Source organism: Pleurodeles waltl, chromosome 8 (genome assembly GCF_031143425.1).
Source record: "Pleurodeles waltl isolate 20211129_DDA chromosome 8, aPleWal1.hap1.20221129, whole genome shotgun sequence".
In the NCBI taxonomy this organism is placed as follows: Eukaryota; Metazoa; Chordata; class Amphibia; order Caudata; family Salamandridae; genus Pleurodeles; species Pleurodeles waltl.
This window is the reverse complement of record NC_090447.1, coordinates 711,857,390-711,873,719: the sequence shown is the minus strand read 5'-3', so window position 1 is coordinate 711,873,719 and position 16,330 is coordinate 711,857,390. Positions and strand designations below refer to the sequence as shown.

The 16,330-nt window shown below is 42.8% G+C and overlaps 1 protein-coding gene across 4 annotated transcripts in view; it reads right to left on the bottom strand.

Moving 5' to 3' along the window:
* Positions 1-16,330, bottom strand: part of TBC1D23 (TBC1 domain family member 23) — a 552,903-nt gene that overhangs the window by 469,315 nt on the left and 67,258 nt on the right. For all 4 annotated transcript variants that reach the window (XM_069204869.1, XM_069204866.1, XM_069204868.1 and 1 more), the window contains exon 3: positions 10,576-10,681. In XM_069204869.1, coding sequence (XP_069060970.1) covers positions 10,576-10,681 — 106 coding nt within the window. The remainder of the gene's footprint in view (positions 1-10,575; positions 10,682-16,330) is intronic.

Here is a 16,330-nt window from a genome sequence, read left to right as displayed (position 1 = left end):
TTCTGTAATGCTCCCAACAGCTGTGATTTGGCCTGACGGCAAGAACTAGAGAACCACCTCAATGATCTAGCTGTGGTTTTCCCCCTTTTTCTTATTACCAGAAAAAGAGGTCTCAGCCGATTGACAAAGGAGCAATGCAAGTTAGTCAGGTCCTCCAATGCAAAGTCAGTGTACTTTAGAGGGAGTAGAGTCATTTTAACTGCCTCGTAAACTGAAATCTGGAACTTTATGTCATCTGCCACGGCTTCCCATGGACATTCTTATAGTCATTAGACACTATTAGATTATTGCCCATCACCCATTTGGTTAGATTACTGCTGTTGAATGCAGAGGATGTAAAAGCTGTGCAGAGAGCTTGGTGGTCACTATCGACCCTAGGAGTGACAGTCATGTCAATAAGGGAATGCCAAAGGATATCATCAATTGAAATATAATCTAGGTGACTCGCATATGATCCTTTTTTGTACGTGGGCATTGCCGGAGTGTCCGACTTCGTATTCCCATTTACTACTCAATCCCATGATGTTTATTAAATTCTCAAATACGGTTATCGCTCCCTCAGGTTTCTTTGCTATGTCTTGTACCGGGCCTGACTTATCCCAAGGGTCTGCAAACTGAATTCCTTCTTGTAAATAATCCTCCTTGCAGCTTAACTGCATATTACAGTCCCCTGCAATAATTATGCCCTGTCCCCCTGACCACTGGTTCAGGAGGTCCGTAAAGTGGTTCAACATAGCAGTCTGAGTATTTCGTGAACCCTGTCTAATATAAATATTTATGATCACTATACGGGTATGCCCCTTTGAAGTACTAAAATCGATCTCCACTGCTAGTATGTCTCTAGTGGAGCACATTAGTTCCTTCACCTTGGGAAACAGATCTTGTTTCAGCAAGATTATTAGCCATCCTGAAGCCCTCCCAGATGATGATGGAAGTGCAACCTTCTGGAAGGACCAATATCCTGGTCTGTGGGTCGTTGAGGTTGCCCATGTCTCCTGAAGGAGGATGATGTGACGTTCATCTATAAAACTACCCCACTCAGGGTAAGTGGTTTTTCGATTGCACACCTGTCACATTCCAGGATAATAATTTAATTAGGGAATCATTACAATCTCCTGTATTCGGCCACCCCTCCATTTCCCTTACTGGAGGTACGGCTGCTTCCCAGTCCCACCCATCTTCATGGCCACTAGAAATTTTACAGAGCACTACTTCCTCTGTTTCCAGACTGCCCGCGAGCGAGCTGTCTGAGACACATGGTTCCAGAGCGGTTTTAGTTGGCTGACCATTTCTCACTTCTCTGGTGTGGGGGCTTTAAGTCAATCCACAGTTGGAGTTGCACTCCTTTTGCCCTGACCAGGAGTGCATGTATTTAAGCGAGGTGTATTGCTTAGACTTCCTCTGAAAAACAAATTGATCATTGTGGGGGGAAGTGTTTGTGTCAGAATCACTTGGGACTGAATGCCAGGTCTCCATCTTTGCTCAAGCGCTAATAATCCCTTCACTCGAGACTGGCTATTCAATTTCAGCCCTATGAAGTCCGATTCTAAACCTTCATTTAAGTATCTCCGGACATTAACTATATCTTCACGTATAACTGACCTACATTTCTTTACTCCCCTTATCCAGTGTATCACTTTATTTTTAAGTGAGTCCCTTTGTTCTTTGTAACCATTACTTAACTTTGGAATATTCAACATGTATATATCAAGCTGACTGGGCGTGATCTGGGTCTGCAAAGTTTCCTGTGTGGTATCCCTATTCCTAAGTTCAGGGTTCTCTTTCCTATACACCCCTCGATTTGCTCCGCTCATTGAATTAATTTCACACGGTCTTAAATTGGTCTCTTCGGATATCACACAAACTTTCTCAAGACAATTTTGTAAGGCCATTCCATCTCTCTTTCCGTTACATTCCCTTACGGTGAAGGTTTCACTTGTCTGGGTTTGCTCGGGATCAAGGGTGAATTTCCTTATGTTCCCAATTACGGCAGTTATGCCATCCAGTTTCTTGTGTATCATACGACTCAAAGATGTCATGTATTCTCTCAAATTCACTATCTCATCTCTCAACTTTGTTAGCTGGACCTCAACAGGGCATTCCCCCTGGATAGCTGGCTGTGTTAAACCCCCCTCAAGTCCCTTAGATGCGCTCTCCTCATTGCTAGTGGCTGTCAGAGATACTAGTGGTGTAAAACGGTTAAACCATTCAATAAGAGGAGGGGTAATCTCCTGTGGGACCAGTGCTCTCACTTGGGGACAGTCCGTGGGGGAAACAGGAACTTCTGATGTAATGGGCTCTAAGCAACTCTCCCTTGGGGATTTTGCCTGGGGTCCTCTACTCGCGGGGGTAAAATAGGACTTTATGTCCTTAATTGCAGCACCATTTCCCCTCTTCGCAGACTTGAAAGGTTTAGGAGCAAGTAGACTCTCTACTTTCTCAATTAAGTCATCAATTTGGTCGAGAGTACAATTCTCAGCTTAGTGTCTAGGCAATTTCCTCGTCCCTCCCTGCCCTGTGTGATTACCGCTAGCTTTCCTCTTTCCCATCCCACTTATTCAGATGTAACTTCAAGGGGTATCAAAGATATAGTACTATTAACTCAAATTGGGAGATTCCAGGGTTAATGCCACAGGGTCTTCTGGAACTTGCTGTCTTTTCTCTCTCACAACAAGTGCCTGCTGCTGCTGAAGTCCACTTAATTACTAGGTACTTATGCCGGAATCAGGGAGAGTGATAACCCGACTACAGATATCAGCACAGATCAAACAAACAAATAGACCACCTAACTGGAAAATACTTATTTTCTGTATTTAAACTCTGACCACAATTTCACTTATAAATGTTTCAGGTTTTCCCTTATAAAATCTGTTGACTTATGATTTAAACTACATTTACTCAATTCCAATTCCAGAAACTTCTACTTTCCATTGCAATTTTGTGTCAAGCCATTTAGTGGGGTGCAGGTGGGGGTAGTTTATTTGCAAATGCTTTAGACAGACTTTGTGTTTTGAAATCACGTTTCCGGTTAACATTTGGGCTATACTTTTTTACCGCGATTGTAGTGACTTAGCTTTCCTTTTTGCAGTATATGAAGCAATACTTGATACAGTTGCAGGCCAGAGAAGTGATAAGGCACCAAAACTCCAGAGAGGACTCAAACTGGAAAAGACGAATCTGACAAATGTGCCACCTCACTAAAAAACTTTAGGCTTTCCAGGGAACAGCCAGTCACCACACTGAAGGCATGATGTAGAAGTTCAGGCAGCTTGCGAAAATCATAATGAATTAATGAATATTTGTCCACCCATACAACAGTAGAAGAGTGGGCAAGATAGCACAGAAACATGATGTTTTGCTCTTTATGCAATGTGGTAGTGAACCATATTGTGAAGCTTACAGTGGATATGTCTGTCCAATCACACAAACATATGAAGGGCTGCAGTGATGCTGCAGACCCCTACTCTTCCTCGAAACGTGAACTACAGATGACTCTTTGCAGAAAACTGGGGCTTCTTTGCAGATGCCCCTCACGTTTTGCCCTTTCAGGACTACAAGATGCTGATTTTTTACTCCGACAGTGCAGGAAGCCTGCTAATCAAAGCTCAATGCCAGTTTAAGAGCACTATGGCAGAGTGCATTACATGTGATGAAACATCTGCATGAGCAGATATGCCCCTGGGATGTCTGGTTCTATTCCTAGACTTTGCAAGTGACTTGACAGCCATCTTAAAGCATGTACTGGACACTGGTCAGCACAACTGACACAGCCACGTGATGGCTGAATGGAAATAGTGGTGTTTGGTATCAAGCACCTTGTCTTAATAAATCCCTACTGATGCCAGTATTAGATTTATTATGACAGACACGCAGAGGGCAGCTTAGAAGTGCACCCTGATACCCACTAGTCCTCTGGTGTGCTGGCTGACTGGTATCGACCAGCCTGACACCACAGACTCCAAGAGCTAAGAGCCTCTGCTCTCCAAGGTCAGAAACAATGCCTGCTCTGGCAGGAGGTGTTATCACCTTTGCTAAAAGGATGGCCAGTAAGTCTGCATACCAAGGTCAGAGAATTAAAAGTCCCTGCCGCTTCAGGTTTGCGACCCACAGCTTCCCCTAACCCCCCAGACTTGGAAGAGGCAACCCTGTACCCTCAGACCTATTTGGCACTTGGACAGGTGGGAAAATTAGATATGCAGGAGGCGTGTTGCACTGCCAGGCTGAACACACCTGTAGGGTGACCAAACTGCAATGAACACAGTTAGGAATTCCACCATCTTGTGTGTGATGAAATTAGAAATTCTGGAACAAAGTGATTCCCACTCCACAAACAAAGTGGTCATCTTGGGGAGGGGGGTAGTTGCCCCAGGGGGTACATAGTCCATTAGCTACTACCCTTCACTCCCCTTATCACCTCCAAATTGAGTATTTAGGAGAAACGACAATACCAGGACTTCAGATTCCGTTGGACAAAGAGAAGGAGTGGACAAAGGGACAAATAAGCTTGCTGAACCGAGAACAGAGGAGCAACAACTGACTTGGTGCCAACCCTGTCACAGCCTGTCTGCTGTCCAGACATTCATGGAAGAAACAGACTCTTCCTGAGGCTGTACAGACTCCAAGAAACTTGGAGAGCTGCCACTGCTTCGCCAATTGCCAGAGAATCTCCCTTGGAGTAGAGGTGCTACTCTCTTGCAACCGCAGGCACCAAAAATGCAAGGTCCAGTTCACTGTCCTGCTGCTTACCGGGACTACTGATGCAGCAGCCACCGAGGAAGAGGTCACTGTGCTCCTACAGGTCAGATCCATCCTCCCTTCAAGGGTGGGGACTCCAGGACACACCGGAGCCACACAGCACCAACACTCAGAGTACTAGACCCCTTTCAGCAACCAAGGCTTGTTGTGTCCAGTCTGGACACCAACGCCAAAATAAAAAACAACCTTCATGTCGAGAGACTTCAAGGGCTTTGAGACCCACATCAAGAGTGGTCTCCCTGACCTGCTTGCTTCCCTTCTGCAGAACCCAAGACAAAGAATGAGTCCCCGACCACCGTGACCTCACACCTCAAAGTGCCTCTGCGCACGCACCCCAGAGAGTGAGTCAGAGGGAGGTGAAGGTGCCCACTGGGTCATGAGAACCACAACAGCCTAGCCTATCTGTGGGTCTGGCCAGACTGGACTTCCAGTAACTGCCTGCAGCCTCTTTCGGCAACACCCCTCCCCCAACAGCGAGTGACTCCAGCACAGAAACCTGAGCCCCCCAGCCTGAGAAGAAGTGGGTCAATAGTGTCCCTACATGCCCGAGCATCTCTAGGGTTAAGCCCCACTGTTAGTTCCACTGGACTGGTCCCTCCAGTCCCTGCTTACAGCCTCTTTCCCTCTTTCTCCATTGAAGTGAGCGAGACATCAGACGCCGTAACACAACTCTGCACCCGCATGCCCCGAACTCCCCAAGGTGACCTGGCCTTGGACCTTGCCCAATACTCACCTTAAGTCTGGAAGAACAGTCCTATAAGTCGCTGACAAGTGCACAAATGCAATACATGTTTTTTCCCATAGCATAACATTACTGCTCCAGAAATTGCACTATGTGCCAACTTTTGAAATGTACAAAACAAATCATATTTCGAAAGGTACTTTCCTGACTCTGATAATCTTGGTATCTCAATCCATATAAAAATAATTTCTGTTCTTAAAAACTGGTGTTGGATTTCTTTAGTGAGTGTGTGCCTCGCCTACTGGCTCTGTGTGTGCAATAAATGCTTAACATTGTCCTCTAATAAGCCTAACTGCTCATCCACACTACCACAAAAGAGAAGTTTTAGGGTTATTATTTTAACCCCTGTCAGCCAATAAGGGTCTATCTACATAGTGTTCCTTTACATTAGTACACTAGATAGATTGCCAGCTTCCCACACTGTGAACCCACTTTTCACAAAGAGTACAGCTGCCTGCGCATCAAACAAATAAATAATAAATTATTAGGTCAACATCTAAAAAGTACTGAACATTCCACTGACAAAAGTGACCACCATGTGTTGTGCAGATTACTCTGAGAGAGTACGAAATGCTGGAGCAATCCCAGAAGTCACCAGCTCAAGGAATGTTATCGCCCAGAAAGATATTTAGAAGCTAAGAATGACTTAAAAGTATACTGCCGGACCACTGATCAGTGTCATATTTGATGAGACACCTAATGTTGAGTGACACTGTGTACTGAATGTTTTATCTGTAGTGGTGTTTTTATAGGATGGCCATCAAATCCAGACTCACCTAGCAGACAAAGTGCTCCTCCTGCAACACAACCAGGGGACATTAGCACTAGCAGTTGTGATGGTCCTCACAGATTACAACATTGCCTTTCAGAATGTCATTTCCTTTAAAAAAAAGACAGCTGGGTACATGCACAAGGCATTTATAAAACCTTGTTGAAAAATCTATATACCAACTCAATACACATCAACTCTTTGGCACACATCATTAAACTTGTTCTGGAAGCTTTTTGTGGGGCTGAATACTTTCATGCTGTATTTCTAAACAATCTTCTAAGTGGCTGGTTGCAGAAAGCGAAGATACCTGCAACACCTAGCAGAGGCCCATGGAGTGAAACAGTGAATTGCAACCTACCCTTGCATTATGGTGAAATTATTAGCTTGCTGCTTTCGGGACCACTGTCAGAATTCTGATGCTTATGCTGTGATTGTTGCATTTGAGATGGAATTCAGCAAGTTTCCCTAATTCCCATGAAAAACTGCACAGGATTATCAACAGCAACTGAAGTTCAACTGGATATTGTGGCAAATGTCACATTATTTTAAGTCTGACTGACCTTTTTCAGAGTCAGGCACCAGTGAAGATGTACAGTTATCTGGAGGAATTAATAATAATTCAGTACTCCGTCTTGAGTTGCTGCTGCAATTTCTTGCCAGGGGCGAATTGACTCTTACTCAGAAAAAAACAGATAACGGCAAAGCTCAAAGCATGTGTGAATGGCATTGAAAATATGAACTAGTAACTTGTGATGCCCAATCAGGCACTGAATTCTTTACGCAAATTTGCCTGTTAAGTTCTGCATGACTTTGCATCCTTTCCCAGGACAAGAGTCGATATTCGACCATCCAGGGTTTGAACAAGGTTGCTCAATAGGAGCTTTGCCTTTACTTTGAACATGTAGGCCAGGACCAGGCATACATTTCGGGGAGAATGATACTGACCTGTTTTGGAGTGGGATGGCTGACTGCATGTCAGGTCCTTCACAGTAGGCAGCTGTGCCCAAGGACTGTGCGAGTAGTACTGCAGGTGTTGACAGAAGCAACATTAGGATTATTTTATTAGCAAGACATTGCTCATTCACTGAGCAATTCATACATGCATTACTGTTTTTAACTCTGTAATCAACAGCAGCATGTTGAACTAGATGTCAGCTGATTAGAAGAATTTGATAAAAAATGACAAGATAAACCTAGCTGCACATAAGTAGACCTTCCAAAAATATATCACCTGTATTTGGCAATAAAAGGGGAAATTATATTGTAATAAACTGTCACCAAAATGCCTTAAGCTTTCTACTTTTGCAACATAATATCCATTTTTATACCAATAAATTTGCTAATCTGTGCCACAATAACCAGGTTGGCCTTCGGAGTCAGGAGGGATTGCAGACAGATACCCTACAACATTATCATGTAGCTGCCAATTCTGTCAAATCAACTGCTGCACTTACAATCTGGCTAAAGAACAGCAGATTTCTTAGGAGCATTTCTGTGAAATATTGCAGTTGATGCTTCAGAAGGTAAGATGAAACTTTGCTTATTCTCACAGATTTCACTCTGATATATTCCCAGGAAGCCATCACGCTAGCAGTTTATATATGAGTAGCTGCAATACCACATATCTTCTGCTTGTATCATCCACCCGTTTGCTTTGTGGCTCTGGCAGAGCAGTAGTGTCCACAGCTGAAGCCTATTTCTATCTTACTGAAGTTACTATAAATGAATCAGGCATTTGCTCGGTTTTAAAAAATAATGGATACTGTTGTAGAGCCTTGTATTCTTTCAGGAGCTGCAGAGTGGCTGTTTTCACACTGGTGGGGTAAGGTACTTCTCCTGTACTATGTCCAGTAGGTCAGGTACTAAAGGCAACAAGTGTTTTTTTTTTAGCTGGTCTCAGCTGTAAACGTTTCTAGAATCACCTAAGTAGTTGGATGTGGAGATTCCATGAAAAGATTAAACTTCCATATACCATTGGCTAGGACCTCATAGAAAGGTTAGAATGTTGTCAATGGAGGAGTCAGGGAGATGAAGCTAGTCAGGTTGGTGTGCAAGATGAAGGAGTATCAACAGAGTCTGAAATAGGATCCCTAGACCTGGAAGGAAATCTATCTTTTTACTGCTCTCTGGAGTACAATGAGAAGAGCAGGAGGGCAGTGAGGAGGAGTTTTTTTTTTCATAGTCAAGACATGGATACTGCTTCAATACCATCCCCAAATCTGCCTTGGGCCCTCAAAAGGGATTGTTGGCCTTCGAGATCAGAAATGTAGTGGATATGGATCCAGTTAACAGGATGATACATAGGGTGAGGAGTTTTAGAGAGACACTACTCTCTTTTTTGGAGTCAGAGTTGGTGAAGAGGGGGAAAACATGATGTCATGTTAGGAGACACACCATGTTGTGACAGTTGCTGAGAATGTAGTGGCAGCATTCAAACAAGAGATACAATCGACTGAACCGGAGTAGCTGTCATAAGTATCGAACATTTGAGATGATGGTGCTAGCCTTGTTCTTTTCAACAGCGATGGTTATGAGGGCTCTGATGCAGTCCTATCGCCTCGCTTTTCGAAGTTAAGATGCGTGATAATGATGGGTGTTCTTTCTTTAACATCAGTGACGAGACAGTCCTATCATCGACTGTAAAGTAGATTTAGAAATGGATTAAAAAAAAGTTGTTTGGACAACACCGATGTGGGTCTTCAATGGTGAAAGCCTTTTAAACAGCATGTGTTTGAAGTCTTTGGCATGTTTTAAGTGATGTTGATGAGAGACAGATTACGAACCTGCTTTCGACAGAGAGCAGGTCAGGCCAATGCTCTTGACTACGTTACCTTAGACACCAAATGTAAAAGTTGTGAATTATGTCATCGGTGCCTTTCTTTTGTTGAAGATCTTCTTTCTCCGGATCGTCTGTGAAATTCCTCTTCAAGAGAAGGATGTCTTTCAGAAGACACATGAGAGATGTGTCTTTTCCAGCTTTTTGTTCTGCTTTGTTACCTACTTCACTCACAGGGCCTGAACCATTCTTCAGAGTCTTATGCCTTGAATGTCTTTCAAAGTCCTTTTGGGCGTTTTCTTACAGATGTCTCAATCTTTGACTGATTGTGAGGCAGGTAGACACACAACAATTGCACCCTAGTGTGATAATTTAATGGACACTACACCTAGGAAAGTGCTCCGAGGTCCAATCAGGCCGATAGATATTATCTTAACGGTTATAAGTATTAATGACTATCCTGTTACACAGAACTCTATTTTTACTTGTCTTCCCTACTCCCTTTTTGCTCCCACCATCTCCTTCTGTATCTTTTAGTGGACCCTTAATCATTTTCCCTGCCATTTTGGCCCCATCATGGCTTACTAAACCCATCATCTTATTCATGCATACTCTTTCCAGCATTACAAGAGGGAAGTGATATGGTTTTGATAGCAGGGCGTCAAAGTATGGTTTGTGTAGCAGACCATAACTACGGAATTTCAGGGTTTTTAAGTGTAACGCCACTTCACCTGTGTTTTTTTCAGTGACTTTCTTTTTTTTTGCACATTTGAATGTAAATATGTGTGAACTGCCTGAACACCATAGTATTATTAAAACACTGGAATGTTTATACCCCCACTGAAAATGATGGAGTGTCTCAGAGCTTATAATGGCTGATATAAGACTTCTGCGTCAACATTCCAATAGGAGGAGGGACCTTCGCGCAAGAGAGATGAAGCCTCAAGCAAGTAATGCTGTATCTCCCCTCAATCACCAATGGTAATAAAAAGTATATCACCTCAGCTGATATGTATGTATGGTTATTCCATGCTGGTTTTCATGAGTAGTAGTTAGAAACAAAGGTACCTAACAATAATCAGAGTATAAGGGGTTTAATTAGTGCATGACAAAGATTAACAGTAACTAGGCCTTGAGGGAATGACCTCCGTTATTTAACTCTGTTAAACTAATGATAGAATGAATTTTGTGAAACAATAAGAATGTTTTTTTTCACATCACTAGGCTATAAGGTGGTAATAACAAGGAGACTGAACTATGCACTGAAACAATAAATGTGTGACTTTTGATTAGCACAATTATTTGAAATAACGTTGTTGAACCACATTCATTCAGTTTCGATGACAAACATATCTTTTTGAAGATAAGCATTTGGAAAACAAAATCTATATAAAAATAAAATGTGTAAGAGCCTGATTAAAAATATGTGGCTTGAGAGAAATAAAATTAATAAAGGATCATGTAAGATGATATATATGAGTGTAATAGGTCAAATCACCTTTAAGTGTACTGTAAAACAAATTTACATACCAATCAGTTTTTGGCAATCTTCGTGAATAACTACTTGTTCTGGCAGATCTAAGCAACCATCCCAGGAGGCTAAACTGTCACCTTTGCCTGACACATTCAGTGCAATCTGAAAGAAAGCAAAAAAAAAAAGTTATAAAAAGCAGACCAAGTTAGCCTGATGCCTAAAATATGACATTTCTAAAGTTAATTTCCCGAAAAACTGATCTTCTGGGACAATAAAGATATGTTATGCTTTTCAGATTATCTAGCATTGTGATACTGCAAACTAGTTCCCCCAACTTTTCACCTACTGCCATTGGCTTTATAAAGGCCATGTATTAGAAAGTGGGTCTTTATGCCTGGCCACCTCCTTTTATTTATGGGCTGATGCTGCATAAACACAATTTTACTAAATGAAGGTTTAAAGAAATGGTACCTAAAATTGCAAAGTAATTTAGCAAAACATTTTTTCCTAGTTGCATTTTTTGTGAACATTTAATTTTGGAGCAAAGAATCATCTATCTTAGTGCAAGCTTCTGCAAATATTTGCATCTAATCAGAGAGCATTCTGAGCCTATTAGACACACCCTTATATTGTTGAACTTTGCAAACATATGTACACATTTTTTTACTGGAACCACTGTCAGCAGTGATGTCCGAGCTTACAACATTTATTTCGAGCACTCACCCTAATAATAAAGGCTTTGCGTTAATGAACCATAAATACAAGTTTGAACAGCATTAACATAAGGACACAAGTATGAAGAGAATTCCCAATCCCCACTCCATGATGTGGTACTGTATGTAAACTGGTAGCTAAAGGGTTTGTGGTGCAGGGAGCTGGGTCTACTTGTTCCAAGGACAAAATAAACATGAAAACCTGTTGTCCTTGAACCCAAACAATGTGCCCTAGGCATCGGGCTATAGGAATTCCACACCACTGCCTTTAACCCCTAAAACATACAAAAATGGCTAACACTTTATTGGTATATTTAACTTTCCTACAAGTCCATAGTATAGGGTGCCCAGAGTACACCTATGTCAGGGAAAGATAAATGTGACCTACGGACTACAGCACTACTGTGCCATCCATTAGTGTCACCAGGTGAATAGGACTCCAGGCCTGACACAGCAGCTGCAGTTTGAATTCCAAACTGACCCTTTTTAGCAAAGAAAATCTTCCTTTTAAATATTAGTATGTTACCCCTATGTAGGCTTTGGAGCACACAAGGCAGGGTGCATGACATTTAAAAGTAGGACATGTAGTAATTTAAAGTTAAAATGTCCTTGCACTGACCTTCACCCAAACACTATTTTTAGCGTAGCAATACTAGATCTTCCATGGACAAACAAAGGGCTACTCTATTACATTTAATAACGCTATCTGCAGTAAGGAAGCAACTAGAAATGTCATTCTTGGACTCTTTGTAATATTGATTAAAAGCCAATTTCAGTGGTGAAGTTGGATTTCTAATAAATATTAAAGAAAAGGTACAGTTACTTTTACCAAAACTCTTTGGAGGTTAATTTGCATTAGCCTTCAGCAACAGACCTAGAAGTGGTCAAGCTCTCAATGAGGTATAAAAACTGTTCCCAAAGTAGAGACAAAGGCCTCGGTGTGGAGATATTACTGTTTCTCTGGAAGATGATTATTTGTGATGTACCCAGAAACTTAATTAACATCAAAGGAGCCTTCCCTTCACAGCCAGATGTCATATGACATCTGCACAGGCCTCTTCTTTGTTTCCCCAGTCAGGCAGGCACCAATCTTACTGGGGAAAGGAGTTGCCCCAGAATGTGTTTGAAGAGAACACAGAGGAGGGGTTGCCAGTTCCAGATCACACCTCTGGAGTGTACAAATGGGTTCTACACAAGCAGAGAAGAATTTCACCATCTTGGATTTAGTCAGAGAAGGACACTGTGGGATTGTTTGTAGTAGGGCACACATTAACCGCAGAAAACGTGGGGAGGGTTCCTCCTCTGAACTTTTTCTTCATTGGTTAGGGAGGAGCCAGGAGTCACCACCACCTACAAGCTAGTGTGAAGCATATATGTGGCATCCCCTGGCACCTTCCTCAGAACACCATGGATCTGAGAAAGAATAGGAGGAGGACTGCACCTACTGTTTGAGACCCGTGAGAAGACCAGAGGGCTGGACTTGCTCCCAACTGCACCTAGGACAAAGAAGTGGACACTAAGGGTCATTTGGATGATCTGCTGTTAAGCTACATGGTGATAACAAGTTGAAAGAAGCCTTTTCTAGACGAGCACAGCTGACCAGTTCCAACTGGACCTGCCCTGGATCCAGCTTGTGGCTTCTACTGGAGTAAGTCTTAATCCCTAAGTGCTGATCCTGAGGTCCTGGAACACTTGGTTAAAAGTGTACTGACCCCAACATCAAGAAAGCCCTGTAACTTGGAAACTTTTGGGCTTCAGGAAATCTCCAAAGGACCGGGACAAGCCTGCCAAGTCAATCCAACCAAAGTGCCTTGCTCTTTGGCTACAGATTGAGATTTATCCCACTGTTAGCTTTTTTGTAGCAGAATGTCCTCACAGAGAAGGTATCCAGCACCTTGAAGCAATCTACAGCCTGCAACCTTACCCCGTTTAAGGAATCTGAGCTCAAAAAAAAAAAAGTGACCAAGCTAAGGTGCATCAAATGTATCCAGCTAGCAAGAGAACTTCGCTGGGTGTGAACTGTGAACTTTCCAACTTGGAGCTTTTTCCACCTAAATCAACTGCTTTACCAGGATCTCATTCAAAGTCCCTTCACAGACACAGGCTGCTGCCTTGCACCGTTGAAGAACTTTAACTTTTATTTTCAAGTCTAAGTCGAAAGGTTGAACCTGCCTGCTATATTCGACCCACGCTATATAGCAATCGGCCTCAAATCACACCTAGGTCTTGGCCTATGGTGACCAGTTGGCACACACTGGTGCTTAAATCTTTGGTCCTATTATTATTTCAAAACTTCAAAAATGTAGATCTCTAGTTCCCCTCATTGGATTATGGTTGCTTTGATATCATTTTGCTCATTAAATTAATCACTATTTTTATAAACTGTAATGGATTTTTTTTATTGTGTTGTGTTTTCAACTTCATAACTGTTTTAGTACTCCTAAATATGTTACAAATTGTCTAAAGTTAAGCCTGTCTCAACAATCAGTGAAGCATATTCCATTTTTACACACTTTTTTATTTTTCATACTCCATCTCTAATATACATTCAACAGAAATTAGTGTTTACAGATGTACAATTAACCAATTTCTAGATTTAAACCTTTGGGTTGAATATTAACAGTTACCACCCATGTTTTCCAATGAGTTGTATTACACTGCAGTACTTTACCACGTAAAATATAGATATAAATCTAGATAGATGTATCACAATATCCATACAGTCGCACTTAGAACGGGCACTTACCAATAGCCTTGAGCTGTGAGTTTTAACTGAAACCAGACTCAGTAGCCCTCTCAGTTCATTCTGGACAAAGTGGTCCATCTTTGCAATTTTGCAGTTTATCCATGGAATAATGATTGATAACTGTTCATTTCTATGAAATATTTCATTTTTCATAGCCCCAGTCACATGTGTTTCATCATGAGCTATTTGGTGGAGCACAGCTATGCACCAGAGTGAGATAATCCATCCAGTAGAATGCTGTTGATGAACAACTGAGAAGGCACAAATAAGTTTGTAAGTCAGTACCTGCTGTGCTTCACAGAAGAACTCATGAAGAGCGAAACAAGGGTGTCTGAGGCTAAGAAAATGAAAGTCTGGAATACATTAATAGTTATCAAGGACATATATATATATATATATATATATATATATATATATATATATATAGGTTAGGACCTATTTTCCATAGGAAAAACGTTTTTTTTTTTGTCAATAACTTTAGCACCCTTTGACAAATCTTCACAAAATTCTAAAAATCAATATGACGGTCGGTTCAGTTGTTGTCTCAAAAGATTCGGGATGATCCATCAAGAGGGGGGGAGGAGGGCTAGTCACAAATCAACCTTTTCCCATGCATTTTCTCACAGTGATTTTTAACATGACTACAGCCCGAACCACTGGACAGAATTACACCAAATTTGGCAGAAAGCTAACGTTTGGCCCAGAAAGTGTGCTTTTTGTGATTTGGTGTAAATCCGTTCAGTAGTTTTAGGGATATTAAAGGAAAATGAAATATAGATATATAGAGACGCTGATCCAACAGTCTCTGTGCCGATATCTGATTGGCTGCCAACACTTCAACCAGGAAGTGTTAGCAGCCATTTTGGAACTTTGCTTCAGCCGAGTCCCAAACAAAAAAATAACACTGGGGAAAACAAAAAGGGTTGTGGGGCAGGGTAGGAATACCATAACCCCTAGCCTTGGTGCTGGGGTCCCCCTGGGACCCTGCCTGGGAACAATGTTTATTTTTTTTAATTGTTTTTTTAATTTTCAGTGAAATTCACAGGGGATCTGCAAATCTGCTAATAATTAAAAAAAAAAAAAAAAACAAGCACGGTCTCCCACGCTTGTTCAAAATGTAGCCCCTAGGTCGGCCACGTCCCGCGGGGGACAAGGGCTAAAAAAAAATATATATATATAATATTACTATTATAATAATAATAAAGGTGGGGTGCACAGGGATCCCCTCCTACGCTATTTTGTGCCCCAGGGACTACCACCTCCCTGGGGCTTTAATATGATATTGGAGGATGGCCACGCAGACCCCACCTCTAGTGGGCTCATGATCTCTGGGGGAAGCCACCTCCCTGGTGCCTTTTAAAATGGTTGAGGGGGGGGCGAGCAGAACTCCCTCCTGAGGCTTTTCAATGCCCCAAGGACCACCACCTACGCTGGGCTAATTACATATTTTTGCATGGGGAAGCTGCGCAGACCCCTCCCCCTTCCCAGGCCCAACCACATCCCTGGGGTCAACCACAGAAATACAAAAGTGAGGGGGGAGCGCACATTTCCCCTCCCAGGCTATAAACAGCCCGGGGGACCACCACCTCTCCAGGGCCGGTCCATGCAGAAGAATGGAGGGGGCTGTGTGGCTACACCTCCAGGAATGAGTTATGGCCCTGGGGACCGCCATCTCCCTAGGCCTGGCTCCTGCCATCTCCAGAGGTGTCCACCCTCAGAAGATAGCGGTTTACTTTCGCTGTGACAGCTACTGCCAAGCAAGAGCAAACTAACTGTACTCCCAACAAGCAGGAGCCTGAAAACTCCCCTCACTTGCTGGGAGCAGAGTTTTCATCCATTTCCCTGCCTGATATCATGCAGACAGGGAAACAGATGAAAGATTGCTCCCACACGCAGGGAGCTGCATATTTATCAGCTTCCTGCGTGTGGTCAGCAATGCTGACTCCCGCAGGAGGTGGAGAGCCTGCTGGGACTGCGGGGGCCTTGAGGATCCCCTCTTGCTCGCCATCATTGAAAACTGGGTGCCCAGGGCACCCAGGTGTACGCGACCGGGGCCCCAGGTCTGCAATCAGCCCAGGAAGGATGCCACATGGCCCCATCACAGCTTAAATTAGGTATCTGGCCCAGGGAGGTAGTGGTCCCCGGGGCCAGGGAATCCGCACATCCCTCTTCCTTTTATTGTAAATTTAGCCCTGGGGAGGTGGTGGTCCTGATACATATTAATGCTACGGGAAGGGGTAGGGGCTTCTGCGACCAGCAATGTTGGGAGAAACAAAAGGTTAAAGCTTTCCCCCCTTTATCGATAATCATGAGATTGTCAACCCAGGAGCGTCGCCAGCGGGCAAAGATTGT